This window comes from Ovis aries, chromosome 1 (genome assembly GCF_016772045.2).
Source record: "Ovis aries strain OAR_USU_Benz2616 breed Rambouillet chromosome 1, ARS-UI_Ramb_v3.0, whole genome shotgun sequence".
Lineage (NCBI taxonomy): Eukaryota > Metazoa > Chordata > Mammalia > Artiodactyla > Bovidae > Ovis > Ovis aries.
Genome location: NC_056054.1, coordinates 189,756,019 through 189,781,494, shown reverse-complemented (window position 1 = coordinate 189,781,494; position 25,476 = coordinate 189,756,019). Strand labels below are relative to the sequence as shown.

The 25,476-nt window shown below is 45.5% G+C and overlaps 1 protein-coding gene across 19 annotated transcripts in view; it reads right to left on the bottom strand.

Moving 5' to 3' along the window:
• KALRN (kalirin RhoGEF kinase) overlaps nucleotides 1-25,476 on the bottom strand; it is a 699,404-nt gene that overhangs the window by 205,010 nt on the left and 468,918 nt on the right. For all 19 annotated transcript variants that reach the window (XM_042232347.1, XM_042232379.1, XM_042232348.1 and 16 more), the window contains exons 27-33: nucleotides 25,288-25,377; nucleotides 20,959-21,051; nucleotides 15,381-15,492; nucleotides 13,427-13,617; nucleotides 12,896-12,997; nucleotides 11,434-11,576; nucleotides 8,040-8,142 (exon numbers count right to left, since the gene is read on the bottom strand). In XM_042232347.1, coding sequence (XP_042088281.1) covers nucleotides 8,040-8,142; nucleotides 11,434-11,576; nucleotides 12,896-12,997; nucleotides 13,427-13,617; nucleotides 15,381-15,492; nucleotides 20,959-21,051; nucleotides 25,288-25,377 — 834 coding nt within the window. The remainder of the gene's footprint in view (nucleotides 1-8,039; nucleotides 8,143-11,433; nucleotides 11,577-12,895; nucleotides 12,998-13,426; nucleotides 13,618-15,380; nucleotides 15,493-20,958; nucleotides 21,052-25,287; nucleotides 25,378-25,476) is intronic.

Here is a 25,476-nt window from a genome sequence, read left to right as displayed (position 1 = left end):
TTTCATTTTTGTTTTGTTTCTTCAGTTCAGTTCAGTTCAGTTCAGTCACTCAGTCATGTCCGACTCTTTGCAACCCCATGAATCTCAGCACACCAGGCCTCCCTGTCCATCACCATCTCCCGGAGTTCACTCAGACTCACGTCCATTGAGTCAGTGATGCCATCCAGCCATCTCATCCTCGATCGTCCCCTTCTCCTCCTGCCCCCAAATCCCTCCCAGCATCAGAGTCTTTTCCAATGAGTCAACTCTTTGCATGAGGTGGCCAAAGTACTGGAGCTTCAGCTTTAGCATCATTCCTTCCAAAGAAGTCCCAGGGTTGATCTCCTTCAGAATGGACTGGTTGGATCTCCTTGCCATCCAAGGGACTCTCAAGAGTCTGCTCCAACACCACAGTTCAAAAGCATCAATTCTTCGGCACTCAGCCTTCTTCATAGTCCAACTCTCACATCCATACATGACCACTGGAAAACCATAGCCTTGACTAGACGGACCTTAGTCGGCAAAGTAATGTCTCTGCTTTTGAATATACTATCTAGGTTGGTCATAACTTTTCTCCCAAGGAATAAGCGTCTTTTAATTTCATGGCTGCAGTAACCATCTGCAGTGATCTTGGAGCCCAAAAAAACAAAGTCTGACACTGTTTCTACTGTTTCCCCATCTATTTCCCATGAAGTGATGGGACCAGATGCCATGATCTTCGTTTTCTGAATGTTGAGCTTTAAGCCAACTTTTACACTCTCCTCTTTCACTTTCATCTAATGATGATCAATAACTTTATTTTTGTATTTTTATTATTTCATATATTTAGTTTTTAAGATCAAGTACTTCCTTATGTATGCATTGAGCTGTCCATTAAATTCTTTTGAATACATTTTTAGTAGACCTGTATTACACTGTCTTATTTAGATATATCTGAAAGAAAATTCAAACAAAACCAACCAACCAACCAACCAAAAAAACATATGAAACAAAAACTCTGGTCTTTCTCCAACTAGAAAATGTACCAGTGGCCTCTCTGTGTCCTCTCAAATACCAATTCTCTCTCTCTTTCTCATATGTTATAATGTATTTTATAATATCTCTATTAGCTATTGCTTTGGGTTATTTACACCTTCTTTATTAACGCAGATAAAGGAGTTTTAAAAAGCATGTCTTCTTTTATAATTTTATTTAATTTAACTAAAAGAGTAGCCACAAAATACAGTCATTCACCCAAATATATCATAAAATTGTGTATACTATACACACACAAAAAATCTAGGGCTATGGCTCATAACACATTATTCCCTTTATAACAAGTTATATCCTGCCGGTGTATTGCATCATCCTGATTTTTTAAAAAAGAATTTGCTAAGTGAAAAATATTACAATGTGTGAACTGATAGGCTTTTTATTAGTCTTGACACTGATGAGTCTCCACATTTCCAGATATTTGGTTTTTATCCTTAGTGGGAAAAGCCAGTAATTTGTAGGCCCTTAAAACTCCAGTCACCTGGACAGTCTCCTCTGCTTCACACCCTCTTTTGTACAGGATCTTGGCTAGTCCTTGAAAATCCCAGGAAGCTGAGATCATTGCTTTCACTGTACAGACTTGGAGATGGAGGCATGGAATGATTGAGTGACCCATTCAAGGTCCTGCCACTGTAAGCAATCAGGGACTGAATGCATGCCTGATTCCCCAAGCCATCCTCATCCTCTGTGCAGCTGATGCCTTTGCAGCCCACTCAGACTCTCTTTCCTGCTGGGGTGCCATGCCCCACGTCTTTGCATGTTGGCTGCTAACAGCTCACAGCTGCCACAAAGACCAGCCCTCTGCCTCAAGGTAGGGCAGATTTTGGGTGCCATTCACACTCCAGCTCCAGGAGGGATCAGGCTGAGCTGGACTCCAGCTGAGGCCACGTGCACATTTGTCTTAGCTCCTTCCACAATGGGCCCTGCTTCCTGCCCCTTTCCTTGAAGGGGCACCAATAAATCCCATGTACAGGAATCCCGGTCTCAGACTTTGCTTCTAGGGAACTGGAATCAGTAAGCTCTCTTTCCTCCCAAGAAGCCCTATATCCAGCCTTATTCTCTGGAGGATTTTTCTACTTAGGAGCCCATTTGTTTTTTTTTTAAGATATTACTTCATTTTATTTGGCTGGGATCTTTCTTTAGTTGTGGCATGGGAACTCTCAGTTGCGGCATGTGGGAGCTTCTTTTGCAACCAGGGATCGAACCTTGGCCCCCTCCATTTTAAGAGCACAGAATCTTAGCCACTGGGCCACCAGGGATGTTTCCCTATGAGCCCATTTAAATGGAGAATCCATTTTTCTCTCCCCCTGTCAACAATAATCCCTGCAAGGAAACTAACTTCTTACATTTAAGGCAAGTTCTTCCAATTGCAGCATTAGTCCACTTTTTCTTACAGGAAAAACCTAGGAGCCTTTTTAAAAATCTCTTGTTAGTAGCAGAAGACTAGAATGCCATCCTTTCTCTTTCTGGTTATTTACCTTTCCTCCCTATATAGGAAAGCAAGCCAAAGGAGTGCTTGCTTCATTCATTGCTGCCCTCTCAGCGTGGAGATCCACACCTGCTATGCAGCAGAGAGTAAGCGGAGAGCACAGCAGAGCATAACAGAGCATGAGTGAAGAGAGATGAAATAGGCCAGTGCACGGGCTGGGCCCTCCCCAGTATACCAACATGGGGGCTAGACCCTCTCTGACTACAGCCCTTGCACCTAGCGGCCTGTTCTGTGCTCCCAGAGTACATGTGTCAGGATCACCAGGGTCTGATAAACCAGCTGAGGCTCTTTAGTAAAGAAGTTCTTTCCCAGAAGGCTTCTGCAGCCAGGCTGCCCTGCTCCTTGTTAGTGGTATTGCATTACCACAGTGAGTGACCTTGTAGGAATCCTTTGTCCCCTTAGTCAGGCCCTTGCCATCTCTAAACAGAACATTTCCTCCCAAATAGCAGAACAGAGTTTTGGTCATAACTCATTACACTGCTTTGACAGTTGAGAATTTAAACACTTTTGAGTTGTATTCTGAAATCGCCGGGCTTCTCTAGGCATTTCCCTGTCTCCCTTCAGCACATTGTCATTATCAGCCCACCTTGTAACTTAGATCACACTTGCTTGTTTTTGAAATCTCTCATTCAAGTCACAGTCAGCCCCAGGATGTTTCAGCAGTATTCTTCTGTTATAATTTTTGCAGAGAATAGCACTTGCAGCTCAATTTCCTGTCTCCAGCCAGCCTGAACATGTCTAGAAATTCACAGCGCATTTTGGATAGAGAGTACCCTTCCTAGGAGGGGTTTGTAATGTTCAATTCAATAAGCACTTATTGAGCATCTCTGGCATGCCTAGTCTAAACAACATATACATGCATAGAGACTGTCACTGCCCAGCTGGCTACTTCTGTACCATTAGTTGGTAATTATTTGGCAGATACCCATCTTGTTCACTGACAAGACACTTCTTCACTACTACCTTATTACTCAGCTTTGCTTGACTAGAATTCTATGATTCTGGATTTCTCTGAAATATGGTTGCCAACCTCCATCACCTAATACATGTATCAGCAAAAGGGTCTTGTAGTCATGTCCAGAGTAGCATGAGCATATTCTGGACAGAATTGGAAGGGGCTTAGACCCAGAGCTCTATGGATGAAGTAAGGACATCCATTTGCCTTCAGGGAAATGACACTTTTACACAGGACAAGGATAAAGTAGAACCTAATTATGCAGACCCATTTGAGAGCTGAACAAAAACAACTTTGGGGAGAGCTATTCATGTCATTTACGGAGGCACCCATGTTAGCTCTGTCAGAATTTAATGCAGAGTTAAGAATACTAGAGTGATTCCTCATCAAGGGAGGACATACCACAAGCAATTCCAGCTTCTCTGTTATAGAGGGAATGGGGACATTCCCTTTCCTAAAAAGAAGAGTCAGACAAGGATAGACCCAAGTTTCAAAACCCGAGTGGGAAATGAGGAAGGGCCAGGTGTTGGGCTCTTGCTGGTCTTCTGTTCTCAATCTTGTCTTTATAGTCAGAATGTGGATGAAGTCACAAAAAGTATGTTTAGCCAATAATGCTGGGGAACGCATCTGATACACTGGTCAGAATAATTCTATATTCAAAACATGCTGGAATATGGATGGAATTAAACAAGAGAACATCTAATAGATATTAAATGGTCCAACACTCAGGTTACTAAGTCACCTGTCCAACTAAGAGAGGGCCACAAAAACAGGCAAGGAGATTCCATGAGTCAGCACTGTATACCCAACTATACAGGGTAAAACATCTTAGGGAGGAGAGCAGGCATAGTCGCTCTAGAACAAGAAGCTGAATTTGCATCGGTTAGTTCACACCTAATGTACTATGTCACTCTGGAGGCCCCATTTTATATAGATCATTATATACTAGAGTAAATCCGAGGAAGGCAACCAGGATAAGGAAAGATCTGAAAATGTGTTAATACAAAGAATAGCTGGAGAAACTGAGAACTTCTAAAAAAGAAGATTAATAGAAAAGACAAGTCAACTGTCTTTAAATAAAGCCTTAGGGTTTACCACTGGCCAAAGGTGATACAATTTGAGGGTTAAAATGAAATACCTGAGAATAATGGATTATAACCCATTAGATAACAAAATAAGCCAAGAGCCAATGCTAACAGCAAATAGCTACATTTTAGATTCTAAGGCCTAGCAAATGGAAAGTGCAATAACGTTGTTCTATTTATAGACAAGCAAACTGAAGCTATGTCCCTTTAGGTCTAATATGGAAAAAACTTTTTGACATTTAATGAACCACGGACCTGGAGGGCAGAACTCTATTCAAGAACTTCCAAAGAGTTTTAATATGCTAAATAATCAAGTACTCTTATTCACAGTATCTGGATTTCTATTTCCTTTCTAATAAAGAGAGAAAATTAACCTTTACTGAGTGTCTAATCGGTAACAACTAAATATATTTTACTTAACCTTCCCAAAGACTCAGTGAGATGGGCATTATCTTTGTTTTATAGATTGGGAGATTAAGGTGCAATGACTCATGCAACGTGACTCAAAGGGCAAGTGCCAGAGCTGGAATTGGAAACCAGGTGTGTCCAAACTCCACCCTACCCAACACACAAAGGACACATAAAGTGATTGCAGAGGTGTCTTAGGGTCCCACAGTTCCTAGAGGCCATCCGTCCTGGCCCTTTGATGGTTCTGTTTACCATCTATCCAGCCCACAGCTCTACTATTCTCATTCCTCTGGATTAGAAGAAAAAGACTGGGACTTTTCTAGAAACTCACCGTTAAAAAAACCCTGATCTCTGTGAGGTATCTCTGCCCCGTCCCTTCCCCACAGTCACCTTGTCTGCCCTCCTGCTGAATATGACTCAGCCTACCTGAATTAGCCCGTTTTCTCTTTCTCTTCTTAAGAGTCTATTCAGCTGACTCCTTGGAAACCAATGAAGACTAGTTTCCAGGTCTTGTGGTATAGTTAGGGGGAAAATTTAACACTGTTGATAACATCTGTAAATTCAAAGATACCAATAAATAGTTTCTCTGATGAAAGGCAGTGCAGGTCAAGGGGACACATGGCTGTCCCCTTCTCACTGCTTAGTGTTAGAAGAGTAAGAACATTCTAATTATGGTGCATGGTCGCAGACAGGCCTTCCCCTTATTTAACTGTTTCTAAGTGATTTTCCAGGTTTCATGCTGGAACACAGAATCTCTCTTCATCTTCCAACCTACTGCTCATATTTCCCAAAGGCTGAGAAGGCAGTTGGGAATTGACCAGTCCTCCAGCTGATCAAAGCTTTTTGCTTGTAGTAAGGAAACTTCCAGGTTTCTTTAGCATATTTATAAATACACTATTTGTATGTTTGGCTGCTTTCAGACCACCTGTTTTAGCTTCTGCTTAATTCTAGAGTTCCCCGCCTGCTCTGTTCATTCCCCAAGTACTTCCTGAGCATCCCTGTGTGCTATGTGCTGAAGGGACAGCCGTGAAACAGACAGACATAACCCCTGCCCTCATCAGGGCTTAAGAGCCTGGCTATAGAGACATACATGAAACGAAAATTACACAAATAAGGATTCACACTCAACAAAGAGTCCACATGTCTCTACAGTATCCAGAACAGAGCTTGGCACATGGTGGGTGCTTTTTCATGAGAATGTGACTGAAGTTTTGCGAAATGTGCAGAAGGACCTACTAGCTGAGTTCATCTTAGCACTGGGAGCTCAAAGCTTTGACTTGGAGAGTGAGGGGAAAATATGACAGTGAATCAGGGAGACATGGGTTCTTGTTTCTGCTTTTCTACTTGCTGCTAGGGTTTTCTTATGTGAGTCACTCAGACTTCCTGGCATCAGTTTCCTCACTTGTGAATAACATGTAAGTACCAGGGTCCCTCATTAATAAAGGGCTGCTGTCAGAAGTGGTCTGCTAGACTACCCTGCAATCACCCTGCTAGAAGACAAGGAGAGGCTGGAGTGGAGGCTTCCTAAGACAACTGTCTCTGGCCGAGGTGTCTAATGGCCGTGGGGAAGACAAAGTAGCAGCCGGAAGGGAAGCATTCCCCGGACGACCAGCATGGAACTGATAGGCTGCTACGGCTGAACTTGGGAAACATGAGCTTCACTTACCACCCACTGACTGCTTAAAAAGAAACACTTTCATTCATAGGATACTCTAGGTTATATTTCTAAACAACCAATCAGAGGAGAAAGGAAGTACAGAAATAGTTTTCTTTGTATGTTTAACAAGTAGAAAAATCCAATTTTCCATCTACTCCGATAGTCAAAAATGAAAGCAGGATGTCAAATAGAATTGATTACCCTGCATGTCCTTGAACACTAGTCTAGAGAATGATTTTGCACCATGATCTTCAGAAGTTTCCAGTAAGAAAAAAATTTTTGGAAAAATCCTAATAAATGCAGATTATCTTGAAAAAAAAAAAACAAAAAAACAAGTCCCTAACTTAGAAAACTAAAATGAAGTCAGGACACAGCATGTTGCCTGAGGCTGGAGGACTAAGGCCAAAATACTCAGTCTAGAAACTAGGGTCAACTGACCTTTGAAAACCCCTACCTTTATTAATAAAATCCCTAGTATTCAGAAAAGGATCATGTCATAGTCTTCTGACCCTGAGGTAAACAGATGAGAGGAGGGTCAGAGACAGAACCTTCCCCTGCTCCTGATGCACAGTTCAGACTGCTGAACTCCTCCTGTGGCTTGAACAAACACTCCGAGTCTCTGCTACATTCTCCTTTCTTTGCCTCCTCATCAGAGCTCCTTTTACTCACTTGCTCCAAAATGTAAGAGAGCAAGAGACCAGGTTTTCTCCTGAGACAACTACATCCCTCCACATTGCTTCAAACATCACTTTCTGGTCCTCTGCCCCTCAGGAACTGAACCCCAGTACTCTGGCCAGAGAAGGGCATCATTTTCACCAGAGCGCCTTCAGACACGAGGCATCTCTGTGGCCATTTCCAAAGTCACTGGTCTTGGTCTAACTTTGGGATGAGCCAGTCACAGCCACTAAGGTCTCTGGAAACTATCCCAGTCTCAGCTTCCTGAGTTCCAGCCTCCCAGAAAGCACAGTCTAATAAGTGCCACTGGGGCATCTCAGGAGAGGAAACCCAGACTTGCTCTTTACTCTCACCAGTTCTGCTAAGCTTTGATGGCATGAGAGGGCTGGCTGGCCCCTCAATCTTCTGCCCCCTCAGACAAAATCTCCACGCTGTAGCATATCTCCTCCAGCCCTCCAGCTCTTTCCCCTCTGGCCACCACAAAGGCCACTGGCTACTGAGGTCAGGCTCCACTGTGGGAGACATTCCCCCGTGGGTGGCCCTCTAGGCGTGGTTAAGCCAGTAGGAAGTCTTGGGGAGGAAGGTTGGCTGTAGCATATCTCCTCCAGCCCTCCAGCTCTTTCCCCTCTGGCCACCACAAGGACCACTGGCTACCGAGGTCAGGCTCCACCATGGGAGACATTCCTCCATGGGTGGCCCTCCAGGAGTAGTTCAGCCAAGTAGAAAGTCTTGGGGAGGAAGGTTGGGGCACTGGCCTACCTTGTCACTGTCCGCTGTGTTCTGGGAGGTCCTAGAGGCAATGGAGATGGTGTCTGGCTGGCTGCTCCCATCCCCCTGGCTGTCAACATCCTCCACTCCATCCCTGCAGGAAGAAGAGAAAAACAGCAGGGGTGGGGGTGGGGGGAACAACTGTGGGTTTAGAGCACACAAGGATTTCCAGCTGGTCTGGCAGAGCAGAGCCTTAGCACTTTTTAGCAGGGATTTGTCTAAAATTATCCCACTAAAGGAAGCAGTCCCATGTGATTTTCAATGATGTCACTTCTTGCGCTTAGCAAATACATAATCACTATGTTGATAACTGAACACAAAATGACTCTCTATAACTCTTCTGGCCCATGGTACAGAGGGGGCAGCTATTTATTTTCACTAGGAATGGGTCTATAATAGGCAGTAGGAAGAAGCACGTCCTGCTTAGCACCTGCTTAGTGCAATAGGAAGAAGCACATCCTCTCCAACTGTCTGGGTCATCTGCAACAATCCCAGAGTTCAGGGCATTCAAACAGATTTTGTGCATGCTATAATAGGATGGGGGTGGTTTATAGCTGGCTTATAAAGAGAACAGAACTGAGAGGAATTTTTTTGACCTGTGCTTCTCTTGCTGGGATATTTTTTCCAGGGGAGATGATCCTTGGGAAGGTCCTTATGTTGGACCCTCAACTCCTGCGTCTGGAGGAAGAGTTTATTGCCTTCATTTTGGTGGGTCTTACTGATCGCATGCTTATTTCTGATGACTTCTTATTAACATAGAAAGCCAAGGCATCTTCTCAAAGATAAGAGGACAGGCACAGATTCCGCAGCAGCTCTGGAGCCAGCTGTGCTCCTGAGGGTCTGACAGGACAGTCTCCCAAGTGTACTCCTGGCCTTTGGACCCCTTCCTAGGCCCCTGGACCATACAGCTATTTCATTCACATGCTCCCTCAACTCTGCTGCTTTACAACTGGGTCCCAATCCCATACTGAACACAAAGGCTGGGCCAAGGGGGATTAGATGTCTGGCAACTGATGAAAGCCAAAGGGTCAATGTCAGGAAAAACTGGAGGTGTGGGCCAAGGGTTGGATAAATCAGCACAGGAAATGACGGCACTTCCTATGGGGGTCTGTGTGAAAGTCATACCCCTGCTACTACTTTAGAAAAACATGGCCTTAGGGGAAATGAGAACTCACGCCCGAGAGTGTTACTCCATGGGCAACAGTCACTGAAGCTGTCTCACCAAAGTCTACACAATTACAGTCTACAGTGTGGGAGTACATGGACATGTGTGTGTGTGTGTGCATACATGTGATGCATATGTACATACACAGAGAGTGCTAATCATAAAAAGCTTCTCCCACTCAGAATGATTCTAAGTCAACTGTTTTCTCACCACCACTTGTGGGCTTGGGAAATGCCAACTTGTTTTAATAATATAAGCCACACGTTCGTAGGAAGGAAAATCTGCTGTAAAAAAAATTATGTGATGCGTTTCAAAACCAAAAATAAAGGACATTTAGATCATCTGTTATTTTAGATATCTGGAACACTGCTCCCCACCATTTGTAGATAGTTCCGAGCTGGCTGTACTTTCTGCTTCCTACTATTCTGGCCCATTGCAGTACCTTCTGGTCCACTCCAGATGAAGCTAGTTCTGGGGGAGGTGAGGAGCCTAGCCAGGAGGGTAGGTAGTATTCCCCAAGCCAACCCATTCCTCTGTAAACTCTGTCCCCGTATATAGGGAGCCAAGCTAATGAAATAACACAATGCCTGGCTGTTCTCTGCAGAGTCCACCAAGGTTTCTCACTCTCTCGTCACCTGACAATGACCAAGGAAAGGCACGAGGCATTTCCAAGGTATGTCCATCCCATGTTCCAGAAATGCTCAAATTCTCCTGCTAGAGGAGAAAGGGGCTCTTTCCCTGGACAGCCTCGCCTGAACATCCTTTCCCATCAAGGTCCTGGACCTTCAGTTCCTTATAACAGTTTTTCATTCTCTCTTTTTTTATTGAAGTAAAGACTTGCTACAGAAGGATCTGTCTCTAGCACTAAACTAATTGTGCCCCTTACCCTGACATAGGTAACTGAAATCAAAATAACCCCTCCCCACCACAGTCATCGGAGAAGGCAATGGCACCCCACTCTAGTACTCTTGGCTGGAAAATCCCATGGATGGAGGAGCCTGGAAGGCTGCAGTCCACGGGGTTGCTGAGGGTCGGACACGACTGAGCAACTTCACTTTCACTTTTCACTTTCATGCATTGGAGAAGGAAATGGCAACCCACTCCAGCGTTCTTGCCTGGAGAACCCCAGGGACGCGGGAGCCTGGTGGGCTGCCGTCTCTGGGGTCACACAGAGTCGGACACAACTGAAGCGACTTAGCAGCAGCAGCCACAGTCATCACTGTTCTTTTAACACCTAGAAGGGGCCTTATCCTGGCCATGCGTGTTCTGGGGCTCCTGCCCCTGGAGGAGTCCCTCTCTACCTCAGCCACACCCTTCTTTCTACCACCTCTCTTGGCGGCTCCCTGGTTTGTGTATGCTGGCTGGTACCAAAGGGTCAACTGAACCTTCTGAATTTATTCCATTCATGAATAGAAGAGGAGAGGACAGCCTGTTATCGCCAACATCCATAACCTCCAGAACTCTGGTTTCAGTTGTTTTTTTTTTTTTTTCAAGTTTTCCAAAACTGACATGAAGTTTTTCTATGCTTTCTTTTAAAGTGCCCTGCAAAGAGTCATTGAAGGTGACTGTCACAAGGAGACTTGAGAAAGAAATACTTAAGCAGTCACCCACTGGTATAGGGAAAACTGGGATTCAGAAGGACCCAGAGAGATGAAGATATTACAAAAAAAAGTCATTTTCTGCCCAATCACAATGCTTGCCTCAAATGAAAGAAGGTGAGGGCTTGGCAGGGGTGGGGTGTAGAGTAAGAGCTGCAGTGACGCCATACCCCTGCCATCACAGTCCTTCGGCTGTCTAGCTGGTCCAGAGAGCCCTCCCCTCAGCCACCTCCCTCCCAAAGCCTTCCCCATTCACTTCACTCTAGTGCCCATCACAAGTCCTCTCTCCCTGATGCCTGCAGCATTTCCTGTCCCTACCGGTGGTCCTGGCTCTTCTTGCTTAATTATCCCATGTGTGAGACATGCCTGTCAGATGGTTCTTGAGGGAATGGACTCCCTTTTATATTCCTGGGGCACCCAACACAATCAGGTGCTCACTGAAGCTCTGCTGAGTATAATTGACAGTGATGGGTGAGGTGCTTAAGAGGTGGTGACTCCTCTTAGGTAGAATTCAGTGTGGTGTCACAGAGAGGGGTGCACCACCCCCACAGAAGCAAAGGTTCACCCCACCCCCACTCCCTGAGGCCTGTGGGGCTGTGCTAGGGGCAGAGACCCTGGTTACCTCTTACTATTGTTCCTCTGTTTGGCTGGTGTTTTGGGGAGCTGAATTGGCTCCTTCAAAGCTCCTTTCAGGTGAATGATCCTTTCTTGAATCACCTCTCGAATGTTCTTGATCCACTCCTGCTTGGTTTCTATGTTGGAGGCCTGGAGTGCCACAGGGAGAGACAGTAAGAAGCTCATTCCCCTTCAGTCCACTGAAACAGTTCTCACCCCTTCTCTTGCAGGCTCAATCCATCAGTGGTCAAGGATACCAAATGTTGGAGGGGTTTATTTCTCTGGTTTTATACTTGTGACTTCAATCCCAAGGACATGCTTTTCCAACTCCTTGAACAGGGCTCTGACCTCAAGACTCAATGCAAACTTCTACAGGGTCATTTTCAAAATATTTAATAACTTTGGAGGCACTGACCAACAGTGATACCTGCCCCTGCTGGACCAAGGATTAACACTTCAGTTACTGGATTCTGGGGAGGTCTGGAGAATACAGGAGGGGCAACAAGGGGGTGTTTGGAGGCAGCAGCCATTTACCAAATGGATACATAGACTTGGATATACTGGTCTAACTTGGATATACTTATATCTAACCTGGGTATAAGTCCAACACCCATATGACTACATAGGCTTGCGGTGATTGAGTCAGTCCCAGGTTTTTAGCCTAGTAAACCTGTTAATTGAAGGCACTGCTATCACTCCATGGATATCCCATTTGTCTTCATGGAAGTCTGCTCAGGTACTTCTTCCTCATGTCGGGCAGCAGCTATGCTGACAATTCGGAGTGAACAAGTGTGAAGCTTGCTCAGGGCTGGCCCATTTCTTCCTTGGCGATGGGCACTTCCCTGAGAAGCACACAACTGACAGGTGCGCCATGTGCAGGATCTGTCCTCCATTTCACTGGCATGGCCACAACTGCTGACTCAGCTCCCCGGTTATGTGTACTCTGGGGAGCTGAGGGGACTCCAGAAGGACCCTGCTCAGCACTCCTCTCAATCGGCCTAGTTCCCATGCTCGCTCGTATGATTCACTAGAGTTTCCAGAATGTAACGGTCTATATCTCACACACAGTCAACCTCCACTGAGCAGAATACCTTACATGTGGAAGGTGTTCAGGAAGGAAATGTTGGATGAATGTAGGGCAAACAAGGCGACTTTTGCCAAAGGTCAGTTGGCATCCTTGCCTCCTGAAGTGGCCACGTGGGCAGAACATATTTAAGTGGACCCCACTAAAGCCATTCCCTGCCTTCTTCCCTCCACGCTCCAACAAGTGCCTGGACTTACAGACCAGTAGTCTTTGAGGCTTCAGGCTACTTTCATGATAGAATTTGTGTCTAAACACCCATGTGGGGCTGCCCTCTTGAGGGAAGCCCAGAGGCCCCAACTTTTACGCATATCCTGCCCACATCCCTCTAAGCCCCCTTTGGTTACCCCCAACCCCAGTTTTGTGCCCAGCAGAGAGCAATACTTACTTTCAGCACTGTTTTATTGTCTGAGGATGGGGTGCGCCCAGACCACAAGGCGAATTTGCAGGGATCACCCTCTACGTGTTCGGTCACACCCAGCTCTGAGGTCTGTAGACAGGAAATGCCTGTGAGAGGCGGGGAAGGGGAGGGCGGTGGGGAGACTTAGGGCTGGGGTGGGAAGGGAAAGGCAACAGAGAGGAGAGGACCGAGGGAGGGGCTCTGTCAATCAAACTTAAAGAGACCAGATGTTCTGTTCTTCTACCCAGGATGAAAGGACTTACAGGCACATGCCTGATGAGCAGGTAGCAGGGAGGGTGGGTGAAGAGGGAGGCGCCCAAGCCAACAGGAAGAAGAAAGGTGAACTCTAAGATGCGGAAGTGGGCTGAGGGGGCACTTTCCAACTAGGATGCCTTTCACTTGTCCAGGATGGTGTTGGTGTGGCACCAGGGGAGAGACGAGCAGAGTGTTCAAGATCCCTTCCTGCCCAAGGGAGCTAGCAAATGGGGAGTCTCGTCTGACCCCACCTGCCCCACCTACCAGTAGCTTGTTCTTGTAAACATATTTCGTGTGTCCTGAAGAGTCTTTGATCTCCTTGCTGAAAACCAAGGAGATCTCAAAGAGGAATAGGTGTCGCTCCCGCCCCTTCCGGATCAGCGACTTGGGGTCCCACACTTGAAAGGCATCTTGTAAAATCAGCTCCCCCTGCACGTCCAGGTTCTCGTCGAACCCTGAAAAACACCCGTTTCCAGTCTGTGTCGTTTCTCCACCACATGTGGGCACCTTGCTCTGGTCCCGTCTTGGAGGCAGGCTTCCTGAGAGTGATCCCTCAGCTCCCACAGCACTTTTCTCTCAGGCTGACTCCTGTGGCTCCTGCACACCTCAGAGGACAGCTCTGCACTGGGATCAGACCCCTTTTCTGCTCCAGGTCTCCTGCAGAGCTCCAGAGCAGTCTCCCCCAGCCCTCTGCCAGCCGGGGACGCCTGCAAAGGCGAACGCCATCTCTCCTTCTCCCTCCACAGCCCCCGCTGTCGCTGACCTGGAGCTCCGAATGGGGCTGACGACACACACCGCCTGCCTGAGTGCCCCCGACCCCACTCCAATTCGTTGTCACTTCATTTCTTACGCTCCGTTCCTAGGACTCTTCCCCTTGATAGCTCCTGTACTATGCGGCGCACAAGCCTTCAACAATTAATATTCGTATCAGTTTAACAGAGGTTCTGGAACTACACTGTGTATAAGAATCACCTAAATTGATTATGAAAACACATATATCTGCCCATTCTTCAATCCCTAAAAGACTGGGATTCAGTAGGAGTGGGGTGGAGCCCATGAATTTGCACTTTTAAACAAGTTCCCAGGTGCTGCTGCTGCTGGTCCATACAGCATACCTGAAGGGCCTGGATCCAGAATACAGGCCAGGGGCAGGCTGGAGGAGAAGGTGCTCAGAGAGGCAGACATGCAGGGGAGGGGCTGGGGAGCAGGTGTGAACAGAAGAGTAGGAGGTGGAGAAGGCGAGACACCAGGAGTAGATTCAGATAGTCAGGGCTCAGTCTGGAGGAGGTAACCGTGGCTCCTCTGCACGAAGAGGTGGCCTTCCTGTGTTAAGGGTGGCCAGGATATACTGAAACCAGACCAAATCTTTGGCAGTGTTGGGGTAAGGGGCAGGGAAGGAAAAGTGGTCTCAAAGAGAGGAATACCCCCACAGGGTTACTATGTGCAACAAAGAAGACTTGCCTCCCTTATCTCACCTGTTTGCCAGCCCAGGTTGGGATGTGGAATATTAACTCATCTAATAGTTTTGACCATGGCTACTCTGCCCTCATCTGCTGGGTTTTGCGGTGTTGGGAGCACTTTATTGTCTCACTCTGCCAGGTTTCTGGGTCCCTAGAACATGGTTCCAGCGGACTGAAGGAGCTTTGACAAAGTCCCATCAGTTATATCTGGCTAGACTTGACTCCCCTGCTACGAGCGGCTGGGGGTAGTTGCACACTGACAGGCGTGTGCTTAATGCCACTGAACTGCACACCTAAAAATGGTTAAGGTGGTAAACTTCATGTTATATGCATTTTAAAAGAACGAAAAAGAGAGAAGGACAAGGCTAAAGACAGCGTTTGTGTGTATGTGCTGGTTTCTGCTTATTACGACGACAAGTGTGATGCAGATGCTATGCAGATGAACAGGGCTGCTATGGGTCAGGGTTTTCACACCTTTACAGTAGGGATGATGATGGCTTGTCCTACTCTGCCTCTCAGGCAGCAAGCTGTCCACATACCTGATGCGACACAGGCCTGGGGCTACCTGTAGGCAGGTGATAGCTGAGCTGGCCCCTGTGGATCTCCTCTCACACTTCCCCAGGACCTATGGAACAACTTGCCATTTCTCTTCTCTTCCAGCCTGGTGCTCTGTTTGACTTCACACCACATCCCCCCCATGATGCCAGTTCCACAGCTTTAGGAAAGGAGGCTCCCCGGGAGGCTGAGCACACAGCTACCTTCCAGCATGCTGACGTGCATGGCGTCGTTGGCTCTCTTTGGGACACTAAGCATCACCTCCAGGCCTTCCTTGAGCTCCCCTTTTCCTTCTTCACAGCAAGTTAAAAGTTCCTGTGAAAAGGTCCAGACACAGTTAGAACAGTTTCCCCCAGCTTCCCCAGCCTCCCACTAGCTAACCCCTCAAGGCAATTATATACGAGTTCCTCAAGGAATTATGTGCTGTGCTTAGTCACTCAGTTCTGTCCAACTCCTTGTGACCCCATGGACTGTAGCCCACCATGCTCCTCTGTCCATGGGGATTCTCCAGGCAAGGATACTAGAGTGGGTTGCCATGCCCTCCTCCAGGGGATCTTCCCAACCCAGGGATTGAACACAGGTCTCCCACATTGCACGCAGATTCTTTACCATCTGAGCCACCAGGGAGGCTAGCTTCATTGTCCGTAATGGTCCCCTCTGGGAACCCCTCTGGGGTGGAGAGGTTATCACCAAAGAATTCAAAACCACCATGCTTTTCCCAGACTGAGCTTCCTCAGCTCAATCTAATCCAACTAACTCAACCCAACTCCCAAATGGCTGGCACTAGAAATGAGCAACTAGGGTATTCTCTATCACTCAACTAACCTGGAGGTCAGGGAATACCCCTGGCAAAAGATACAAACAGAGGTGCAGTACTATGCCATCATAAAGAGGACACACAGCACTCATCCATCAGCATGCCAACTTCCAGCACCACTTTCACTGACACACCTCTACCACCTGAATGATTTCTTCCACACTGGGAACAACTAGGGATTGTGGAAAGTATAGGTTTATAGCTTTTCAGAGTCCTAAGAGATTTTTAGATCTCAGAAGTCAGCCCAGGGCCAACAGATAGGATCATGGACTAGTCCCTGGATTGTCAAATGAGGACACTGTGCTCAAGAAGGACATGGGTTTTGCCCAGGTTATAGAACTCACTGGAGGCCATGTAGAGGCTTGAATCCAGATTTCTTGAATCCAAATCCAATACTCCATCCACCAGGCAGACCTGCCTTCCCCCTGTCCTCCTGGACCATGCTCTCTCTTTAACGTCTCCATTGGAGACTAGGTCTTTACCCTTTCCATAAAAGATATATAATATCTGGTTGATGGAGAAAAGATAATTTCCAACTATCTTAGTAACCATAAAGACCATTCGAAGTGATTTCACTCAAACCAGAGGGATGCTGGCTTTCACTTTTCCTATCAGGGTTATCATATCTTGCTCACTTTGACACTGGAAAGGAAGAAGTTAAGCAACAGATCTACAAACCATACTTTCTCCTTCTGGGGATGGGGAAGGCAGAGAATGGGTGGATGGGTGGGGATGCACTTCCAGGAAAGAAAGAAAGCTGACAAGACCAAACCTTATAAACACATCAATGACAGACCTCCTGGCAAATTAATGGTACCTGCTAGCAGGAGGCTCCTTATTTACGGTGTGCTTTCAGTAGGGTCTGTCTGGCCTGCCTATGATTTCTTATGGTAAACAAACCTACAATCAATGGCTCCCTGGAAAGTATCACATAAGTTACACAACTAAGTGAAAAGTGATTACAATTCATGATGAAATGGCTCTCTTCAGGGTAAGTGATAGGATGCAACATACATTATTTAGAAACTTTGCATGCTAATCAAGATCACAGCATATCCTGATGTTGTAAGAAAGGTCTTGGAGCTTTTGGTAGTCCTGGACTTCTGTGTTTTATCTCTGTCTTGGATTTTCTGTATCTTTGAAATTATTAGTAAAGTAAGGTATCTGATTAGTGATCATCTGATATGAAAATCCAGGCCTTTGTGTTATCTTCGATACATTCCCGCATGAAGAAGGGAGCTCTGAGTGTCCAAAGAAGAGATACACCGCCTAGAGCAGACGCTTGGGAGGCAGACAAGATCATGTCTCGGCTCTGTCTTTGGTTCCAGTCAGTGTAATAGCGTCATTGTCCAGAAAGTTGCACTTACTTCTGCCAACCTTAAGTTCTCTTCCCTTACCTAATTTTAACCCTCCCAACCCTGTTCTCATACATCATCAAAGGCATTTCTAGGCAGAAACATGAGAGAAATAAGAAATATGCTACAGTTTGTAACAGAAAACACCAATTACTTTAACCTCCCAAAGCAATTTGGCATGTCCACCAACCAACCAGCAAAACCAATGAGTTCTCCTCAGATCTCTGCTATAGTTTATAAAACGGAGAAAGCTCCACATTTAATTTAGACTGAAAAGGACAGCTGTAGCAGATTTACACAGAGAATATTGAACACTCTGACTTTCACTTTTATGCAACACCTAAAGGGAGGAACTCCAGAGGATACTGATAATTAAATATCAATTTACTTGGAAGAAAGCTGACTTTAATGAGAAAATAAATCCCACATTATTTATTTATAGTAAAAGCTCAGCAAACTATTTTTCTTTTACTCAGCAAGCATTCGGCTACAAGCACATTTGAAAGAGGTCAAAATTATCTTACTAAGTCTTTTCTTCCCCAAATAACTTTAAAACATGTCTACAACAAATTCCCCCTACTTTACTGTCTTCTTTCTCAGTTACCTGCATAGTCCTCTCTTTCTAAAACTGCTAATCACAGAGTGAAAGCCCAGAGCCCACCCTTCCATCTGCCTAAAGCAAAACACAGGGCAGCCTATCCATCCTCCACATCTCCCCCTTGCCCAAGGCACAAAATCCATCCTAGGAACTTCAGCCTCGGGGATTAACAGGGAGGGGTGAAAACCTATATTTCTCTGAGAACTGGGGCCTAATTGACTGGAGACCCTGGCAGTGTGGATGGGTGAGTCAGTTTTATTTTATTTTTTAAAAATTCACAACCCCATCAATTCCTGAAAGAGCTTTGGAATTAACTTAAGTTTGAAAACCACACAACACACAGATCTTCTTGCATAATAATAATCATTTAGAAGAGTCATACATCATGTGGGCTAGGAAAGGAGAGGATAATTATATACAGTTGTTATTGTTGCTATTTAGTTGCTAAGTCGTCTCTGACTCTTTTGTGACCCCATGGACTGTAGCCCGCCAGGTTCCTCTGTCCTTGGGATTTCCCAGGCAAGAGTAATGGAGTGGGTTGTCATTTCTTCCTCCAGGGGACCTAGGGATCAAACCTGGGTCTCCTACATTGACAGGCAGATTCTTTACCACTGAGCCACCTAGGAAGCCCAACATTACAGTACTTTTCATTTAAATCTATAACCCTGCTCCATCCAACAGCCCATTCATTATGCTTACTCAAATGTTTTGTCAGAATCCAAGATAGAAGATTGTTCTCCACCTCTGGGGTAAGGAGAAACTCCTGTAAGTAACCATCAAACTAGACACTATCTGACAGTCAAAGGCAAAGAAGGACCTCAAGTTCTTGTGATTAAAGAGCAGAGACATTACTTTGCCAAACAAGGTCCATCTAGTCAAAGCTATGGTTTTTCCACTAGCCATGTATGGATGTGTGAGTTGGACTATAAAGAAAGCTGAGCACCAAAGAATTGATGCTTTTGAACTATGGCATTGGAGAAGACTCTTGAGAGTCCCTTGGACAGCAAGGAGATCCAACCAGTCCATCCTAAAGGAGATCAGCCCTGGGTGTTCATGGGAAGGACTGATGCTGAAGCTCCAATACTTTGGCCACATGATGCAAAGAACTGACTCATTGGAAAAGACCCTGATGCTGCGAAAGACTGAAGGCAGGAGGAGAAGGGGATGACTGAGGACGAGATAGTTAAGATAGCATCACCGACTCAATGGATATGAGTTTGAGTAAACTCCAGGGGTTGGTGATGGACAGGGAGGCCTGGCGTGCTGCAGTCTGTGGGGTTGCAAACAGTCGGACACGATGGAGCGACTGAACTGACTGACTGACTGGCACACCAATTTTTCAGGAAAGAATACCCATGCCCTACTCTGAGATCTTAGGAGAATTTTTCTCAGTCTTTATATAAGAAACTTCAAAAACAGAATGGCATCTTCAAAGTTCTACCTAAATAGCTGTGATGGTCTGCACATAGTTATTTCTGACACTGCTGCTGCCACTGCTGCTGCTAAGTCACTTCAGTCATGTCTGACTCTGTGCGACCCCATACATGGCAGCCCACCAGGCTCCGCCACCCCTGGGATTCTCCAGGCAAGAACACTGGAGGGGGTTGCCATTTCCTTCTCCAATGCATGAAAGTGAAAAGGGAAAGTGAAGTCACTGAGCCGTGTCTAACTCTCAGCGACCCCATGGACTGCAGCCTTCCAGGCTCCTCCGTCCATGGGATTCTCCAGGCAAGAGTATTGGAGTGGGGTGCCATTGCCTTCTCCGATTTCTGACACTAGTCCTCAACAAAGGCCAAAGGTATGGATGCCCTGTGGTGATTCTCTAAGTCATTTTCTGCAGGGTTGGCAGACTGGAGTGCCTGGAAGTGAAGTCCTGGAGTTGCGGAAAGTGAAGGTTTGAAGGATGCGGCTGAAAAATAAGGATGATGTAGGACCTGGCCCTAACCCAGAAGGGAGAAGAGGTTGGGGTGTGGCTCACTGCTGCCCCCACTCTTCTCATCACAGAACTACAAATGCTAAGTCAGTAGGACCCCACAGATAGGAAAGGTGGGCGCACTTCAACATGACTAGAATCTAGATTGAAACTAGATGGGTTCTCAGGTTTACTGAAGCAGCTAGGAAATGTGAGGTTCAGCAAGCATCTCATAGGACTGAATTTCATCAGTTTCTCTAGAACTATACTACTTACGACATGCTTCTCACTATTCTTTTTTTTTGCATTTGAGAAGTGACCAGCAATATAGTCAAAGTTAGGGAAAACTCCACCCTTACACATTAAGAGTTAACGCAGATACAGTTTTATAACTGCCTATGATATCGACTTCCCAGGTTTTCTTTGAGAAATGTCACATTTCCAGACTGTTAGTGTATTCTCTGAGAAGAATCAGCTCAAATCACATAGTATTTTATATAATTTGATGATTTGACTCTTAAAGAAAAGGGTTGGGAGAAAAAACATATCTCCTGGTTGGCTCCAGAAGACCCTGTAACACGTAGGAGCCTACAGATACAGAGTTGTCATTGTGTCTTTGTATGTACTTTCAAACTATTTCCTCTTTAAAATCTCCTAGTCTAGACAAACACAGACATTAAGGCAATGATAGGTGCTGCCCATGCTGGCACTGCCCCTAAGACCTTCATCCTGGATCCTACCAAGAAGGGCCACCAGGAGGGATCTGCCCAGAAGGGAAGGACGGGAGAGTTTCTGTGTACCCACCACTGTCTGAGGTGGCAGTCACTAAGAGCTGTGCAGTGGTGGGTGTATATGAAAACAATCACCATCCATCCCTGCTTCCATTTCTCCTCCTTCCCCCAAAATAAGCATGTGGGATTTCATGGGATAGAACATGCAGTCTGGAGCCAGCAATGGCAGCGTGGGCTCGTTGCTGAAGTTCTGCTCTAGGCAGAGGAAAGGTCTTCAGGTAGAAGCTTTCCCACGCCTGGGCAAAGCTAGGATTCCCTGGACCTGGTTGGCAGTGTGGTCAGGGTGACATAGAGGGGAGGGGAGGTACCTTCAGGAGCAGCTGGTACTTGGTAATCCTCTGGACAGGCTTAATTAGGTAGGAAGAAATGGAGTTGGCCAGACCATGCCGCTGCTGTATCTCCTACAGGGATAAAAATGGACACTGTTAGACACAGTGGGACATGTGCACGTATGCGTTCTGGGAGGAGGTGAGCAGGGTTAAGGACAGAGGAGAAAAGGAAAAGGTACAAAATGATTAGAAAGGGGAGAAGATAAAGGGAAAACGTATAAACCAAAACACATAGGAAATAATCATTGTGTCTTTAAATGATAATGAGTGCCTGAGCAGTAGAGAGGATCACACCTAGATTCTGGAAAAAGTGAAAATACAGTTAGATAAGCAAGATGTACATAGGTCATTGATGGCAGAGAGCTAAAAGAATGAATTAGGGTTTGATGGTGAGTTTTTCAAGGGTAAATTTCGCAGATCTTATATAGAAGAAAAACATGGTGAAAACAGTATTTCAGAAAGACTCACATAAGCCTAATAGCAACACAGAGAGTAGAGATTGGGAAATAGACACAGAGACCAGTCCAGAGATTATTGCAGAAGTCTAAGTGTGTAAAAATAGAATTACCATCAATCCAACAATTCCATTCCTAGGTATATACCCAAGGGAAATCAGAAAATATGTCTACAAAAAATTGCTGCAAAATATTCATAGTAGTATTATTTTATTAAGAGTAGTGAAAAGGTGGGCATAACCCAAATGTCCATCAACTGATGAGTGGAAAAAAAATGTATTGTAGTCATACAATAGAGTATATTTTTGGCCATTAAACAGAATGAAATACTGAGACATGCCACAACACAGATGGACCTTGAAAGCTTTATGCTAAGTGAAAGAAGTCAGTCACAAAAGAACACACATCACTCCATTTCTAAATGAAGTGTCCAGAAGAGGAAATCTATAGAGATAGAAAATAGATTGTCAGTTGCTCAGAGCCGGAGGGGTAGGGAGGATAAGGTGGAGGGTGATGGCTAAAGGGTGTGGGGTTGCCGTATGAGGTGACGAAAATGCTCTAAAATTGGCTGTGAGGATGGCTGCACATGTCTGTGAAGGTACTAAAACAAACTGTACCTTTACATACATCTATATCTACAGGTGTGTAATGCGGGGGCTTGCCATAAACGAAGGTTAGTGAGCACAGAGCATCAGGAGAATTACAAGAAATATTTTAAACCTAGACAAGGTAGGACTTGTTACGGGCCATGAAGGAAGGTGAAGAAAAGGGAATAATAATAATAATAAATCATTCCATTTTCCTCCAGCTATCCCAGAAGGTGGCAATTTTCTCACTCATCTGCCTCTTCCCTAAAGCTGTGTGTTTATATCAGGACTTGTTCAAGGAAAATGGGCAAAACAGCTGGCAGCCTGACCCTATTTGGGCAAATGAACATTTTGAGCTTATCTGGGGCTTTGGCAGGAGAGCTCAGGCAATAAGGCACTTGACTGGCTTCCCTCTCTGACAAGATGCCGAGTTCCAGGAAGGCTTCATGTGGAGACTAAGGAAGGGGTGGTGTCCAGTGGCTGGGTCAGCCAACCAAGCTTAGTAATCAACAGGGTACCAGTCATCACAGCCTCACAGCTCCCATGTTTGGTGTAGGAAATGCTGGATCATGTCAATGTGTGGGCCTTTCTGGTACTTGAATTTTCTGTGCTCTCTTTACAGTAATGGATAACAGGGCTGTCTTTATTGGGGGTTTAATCTCTGATAGAAGGAGGGCCTAAGGTAAATGGTCTCTAAGTATAGCATTTAGGGAAACTCTTCTGATGGGAGGGAAAAAGCTACAAAGATGATGCTTTCTGGAATGCGTAGGGAACCATCAGGAGAGTTTGCTGCCCTCTCTCCCTACCGCTAGGCCAAGCTCCAGGAAGTCCTGCTGGACTGGTTTTCTGTCTTGCATTGGCCTCCCTAACTAATGTACAGGCTCATCAGGCATGATATTGGAAATGGGGATAGGGTGTAAAATTTGGGGTACGTCCAACTTATAAATCAAAGCCTAGAAACTGGCTAGAAACAGGAATATGAGGAATGTAGGATGAGAGGAATATGCAGATTGGCATCAGACACTGTAACATGTGAAAAATGAACCAGGCAAACCATGAGTCAACCTCCTGAGGGGCTCACAAAAGGCATAGTGTGGCATTTGTAACCTGTCAAAAGGCAGGTGGTTGCAAATGCCAAAAGAGACAAAGCATACTGCACACAAAGAGAAAGGCAAGGATTCACGAAGGAAGCAACGCATGACTGTGACCGTTTAAGGACAGGAAGACTTCGAAGGGTGTCTATGTGTGCCCGTGTGCAGTGTGCGCAAAGGGCTCACAGTCTATCTTAGGCAGTGAGAATAGTGTGAGCAAAGATAAGGAGGCAGATGAGTCTGCAGCCTACTTAGAGCACAGGATATGTATGTTCAGAAAAATGTGAAGTGGAAGACAGGACACAGTGCATTTAGAACTTCAAAAAGACTCTTCTAGATACTATTGATTAAAAAAACCCATAAATATCTTAAGAGAAGTATATTATTAAACTTTGGGACCATTTCCATAGTAATACTCCATCTTTAAAAATCATGTCTGTTTTTTCTTGCCTGGCTTTCACCCATTCAAGTATTATTCCTTCATTGAGCAACAAGACACGTGTAGAATCACTTCTGTTACAGCAGGTCAGGCTAGAAAGATGCTCAGAGAAGGATTATTTTGTAAACTTGAGTATGGGAACCATGTTTGAATGTCTGAGACCCCATGGGACCTGGCACATTATCTTGCCTACAGTAGACATTCAAATATTTAGAGAAGGAATGAGTAGGCACAAAGTTAGACTGACAGACATTTAAAATTTTCTGAATTTCAAGTGTTTGTCACTTCTGATAGGACTATCAGAACGGCTATCACCTATCTCTCACTGAACTTCACTTTTTTATTCTCATTTCTTTCCTCCCCCTGTTCTTCCCATGCATCCTACAGTGATCCATTTGATTCTGTTCATGTTATAGCCAATACGTCACTCTCTGGGGACCAGTATCATAAACACATCATTTGCCAACAGGACTGTGTGCTCACCCAAAACCAGAGGCCCTGGCAAGGCACATCAGCTCTGAATCTCCTCTTGGCTTCCACTACAGAACAAGTGCTTGACCCTGGCTGCACATTACTCTCACCTGGAAATGTTTAAAAATCTCAATGCCCAGGCCAAATCCAGGCCGATCATAACACAATCAGGGCTGGGACTGGAACCAGTATTTTTCATAGCTCTAAGGTGATTCCAAGGTATAGTCAAGGTTGAAACAATTGTATTAGAGTAGTTAGTGATTCTCAAACTTGATTGGGCATTAGAGTCACCCGGAGGGCTCCTTAAAACTCAAGATTGTTTCCCTGGGGATTCTGATTCAATAGATCTAGAGCAGTGTCCAAAATAGGCATTTCTAATAAGTTCTCAGGTGATGACAATGTAGCTGGGCTAAGACCACACTTTGAGAAGTCCTGCATTTGAGGAGCTATATAGGTGGCTCAGATGGTAAAGAGTTTGCCTGCAATTCGGGAGACTTGGGTTCGATCCCTGGGATGGGAAGATCCCGTGGAGAAGGGCATGGCAACCCACTCCAGTATTCTTGTCTGGAGAATCCCATGGAGAGAGACAGGAGAGCTATAGTCCATGGGGTCACACAGAGTTGGACATGACTAAGCAACTAAGCACGCGCGCGCACACACACACACACACACGGGAGAAGTGGAACATCTTGATTGGCACTTGCATCCTAGCACACCTCTTCTACACATGAGATTTATGGCTAGCTAGATTTGGCGTTGTGTGCTTAGCTGCTCACTTGTGTCCGACTCTCGGCAACTGCATGATGTTGAGATATGCAGGCAAATGTGCCTTATCAGAAACCACAACACTTGAGATGGGATGAAGTAAAACACAGCATTTTTGTTTTGTTGTTTATGAGTTGTGTCCAACTCTATTGCAACCCCATGAACTGTAGCCCACCAGGTTCCTCTGTCCATGGGATTTCCCAGGCAAGAATACTGGAGTGAGTTGCCATTTTCTTCTCTAGGGGATCTTCCTGACTCAGGGATCAAACCTGTGCCTTCTGCTTGGCACATGGGTTCTTTACCATTGAGCCACCAGGGAAACCCAGAACAAAAAATAAACAGTGGTTTTGGTTTTTTTCATGTTTTATCCACTAGAGAGAGGATTGGGGGGCCAATAAAGAAAAATGAGGAACAAAGGATAGTTAGAAACCCATAATCTGAAAGTAGAGAAGCATTCCACCTGCTCATCAGTGGCTCAAGAATGGAAATTCACAGCTTACATCAAAGAAGGTGCCTGCGTGCTCCAGGATCAGCTGGTTGGAATCAGGCTTGTTTTTACAGTAGGTGACGTACATCTGAAATTTGTCTGCCTAAAAAAACAAAGATAATAAGAGATCAGCATCCATTAGTTGCTCCCTTCTGTTGACTGTGCCATCAAGTGTTGTGCAGTTAAACCCTTAGACTGCCTG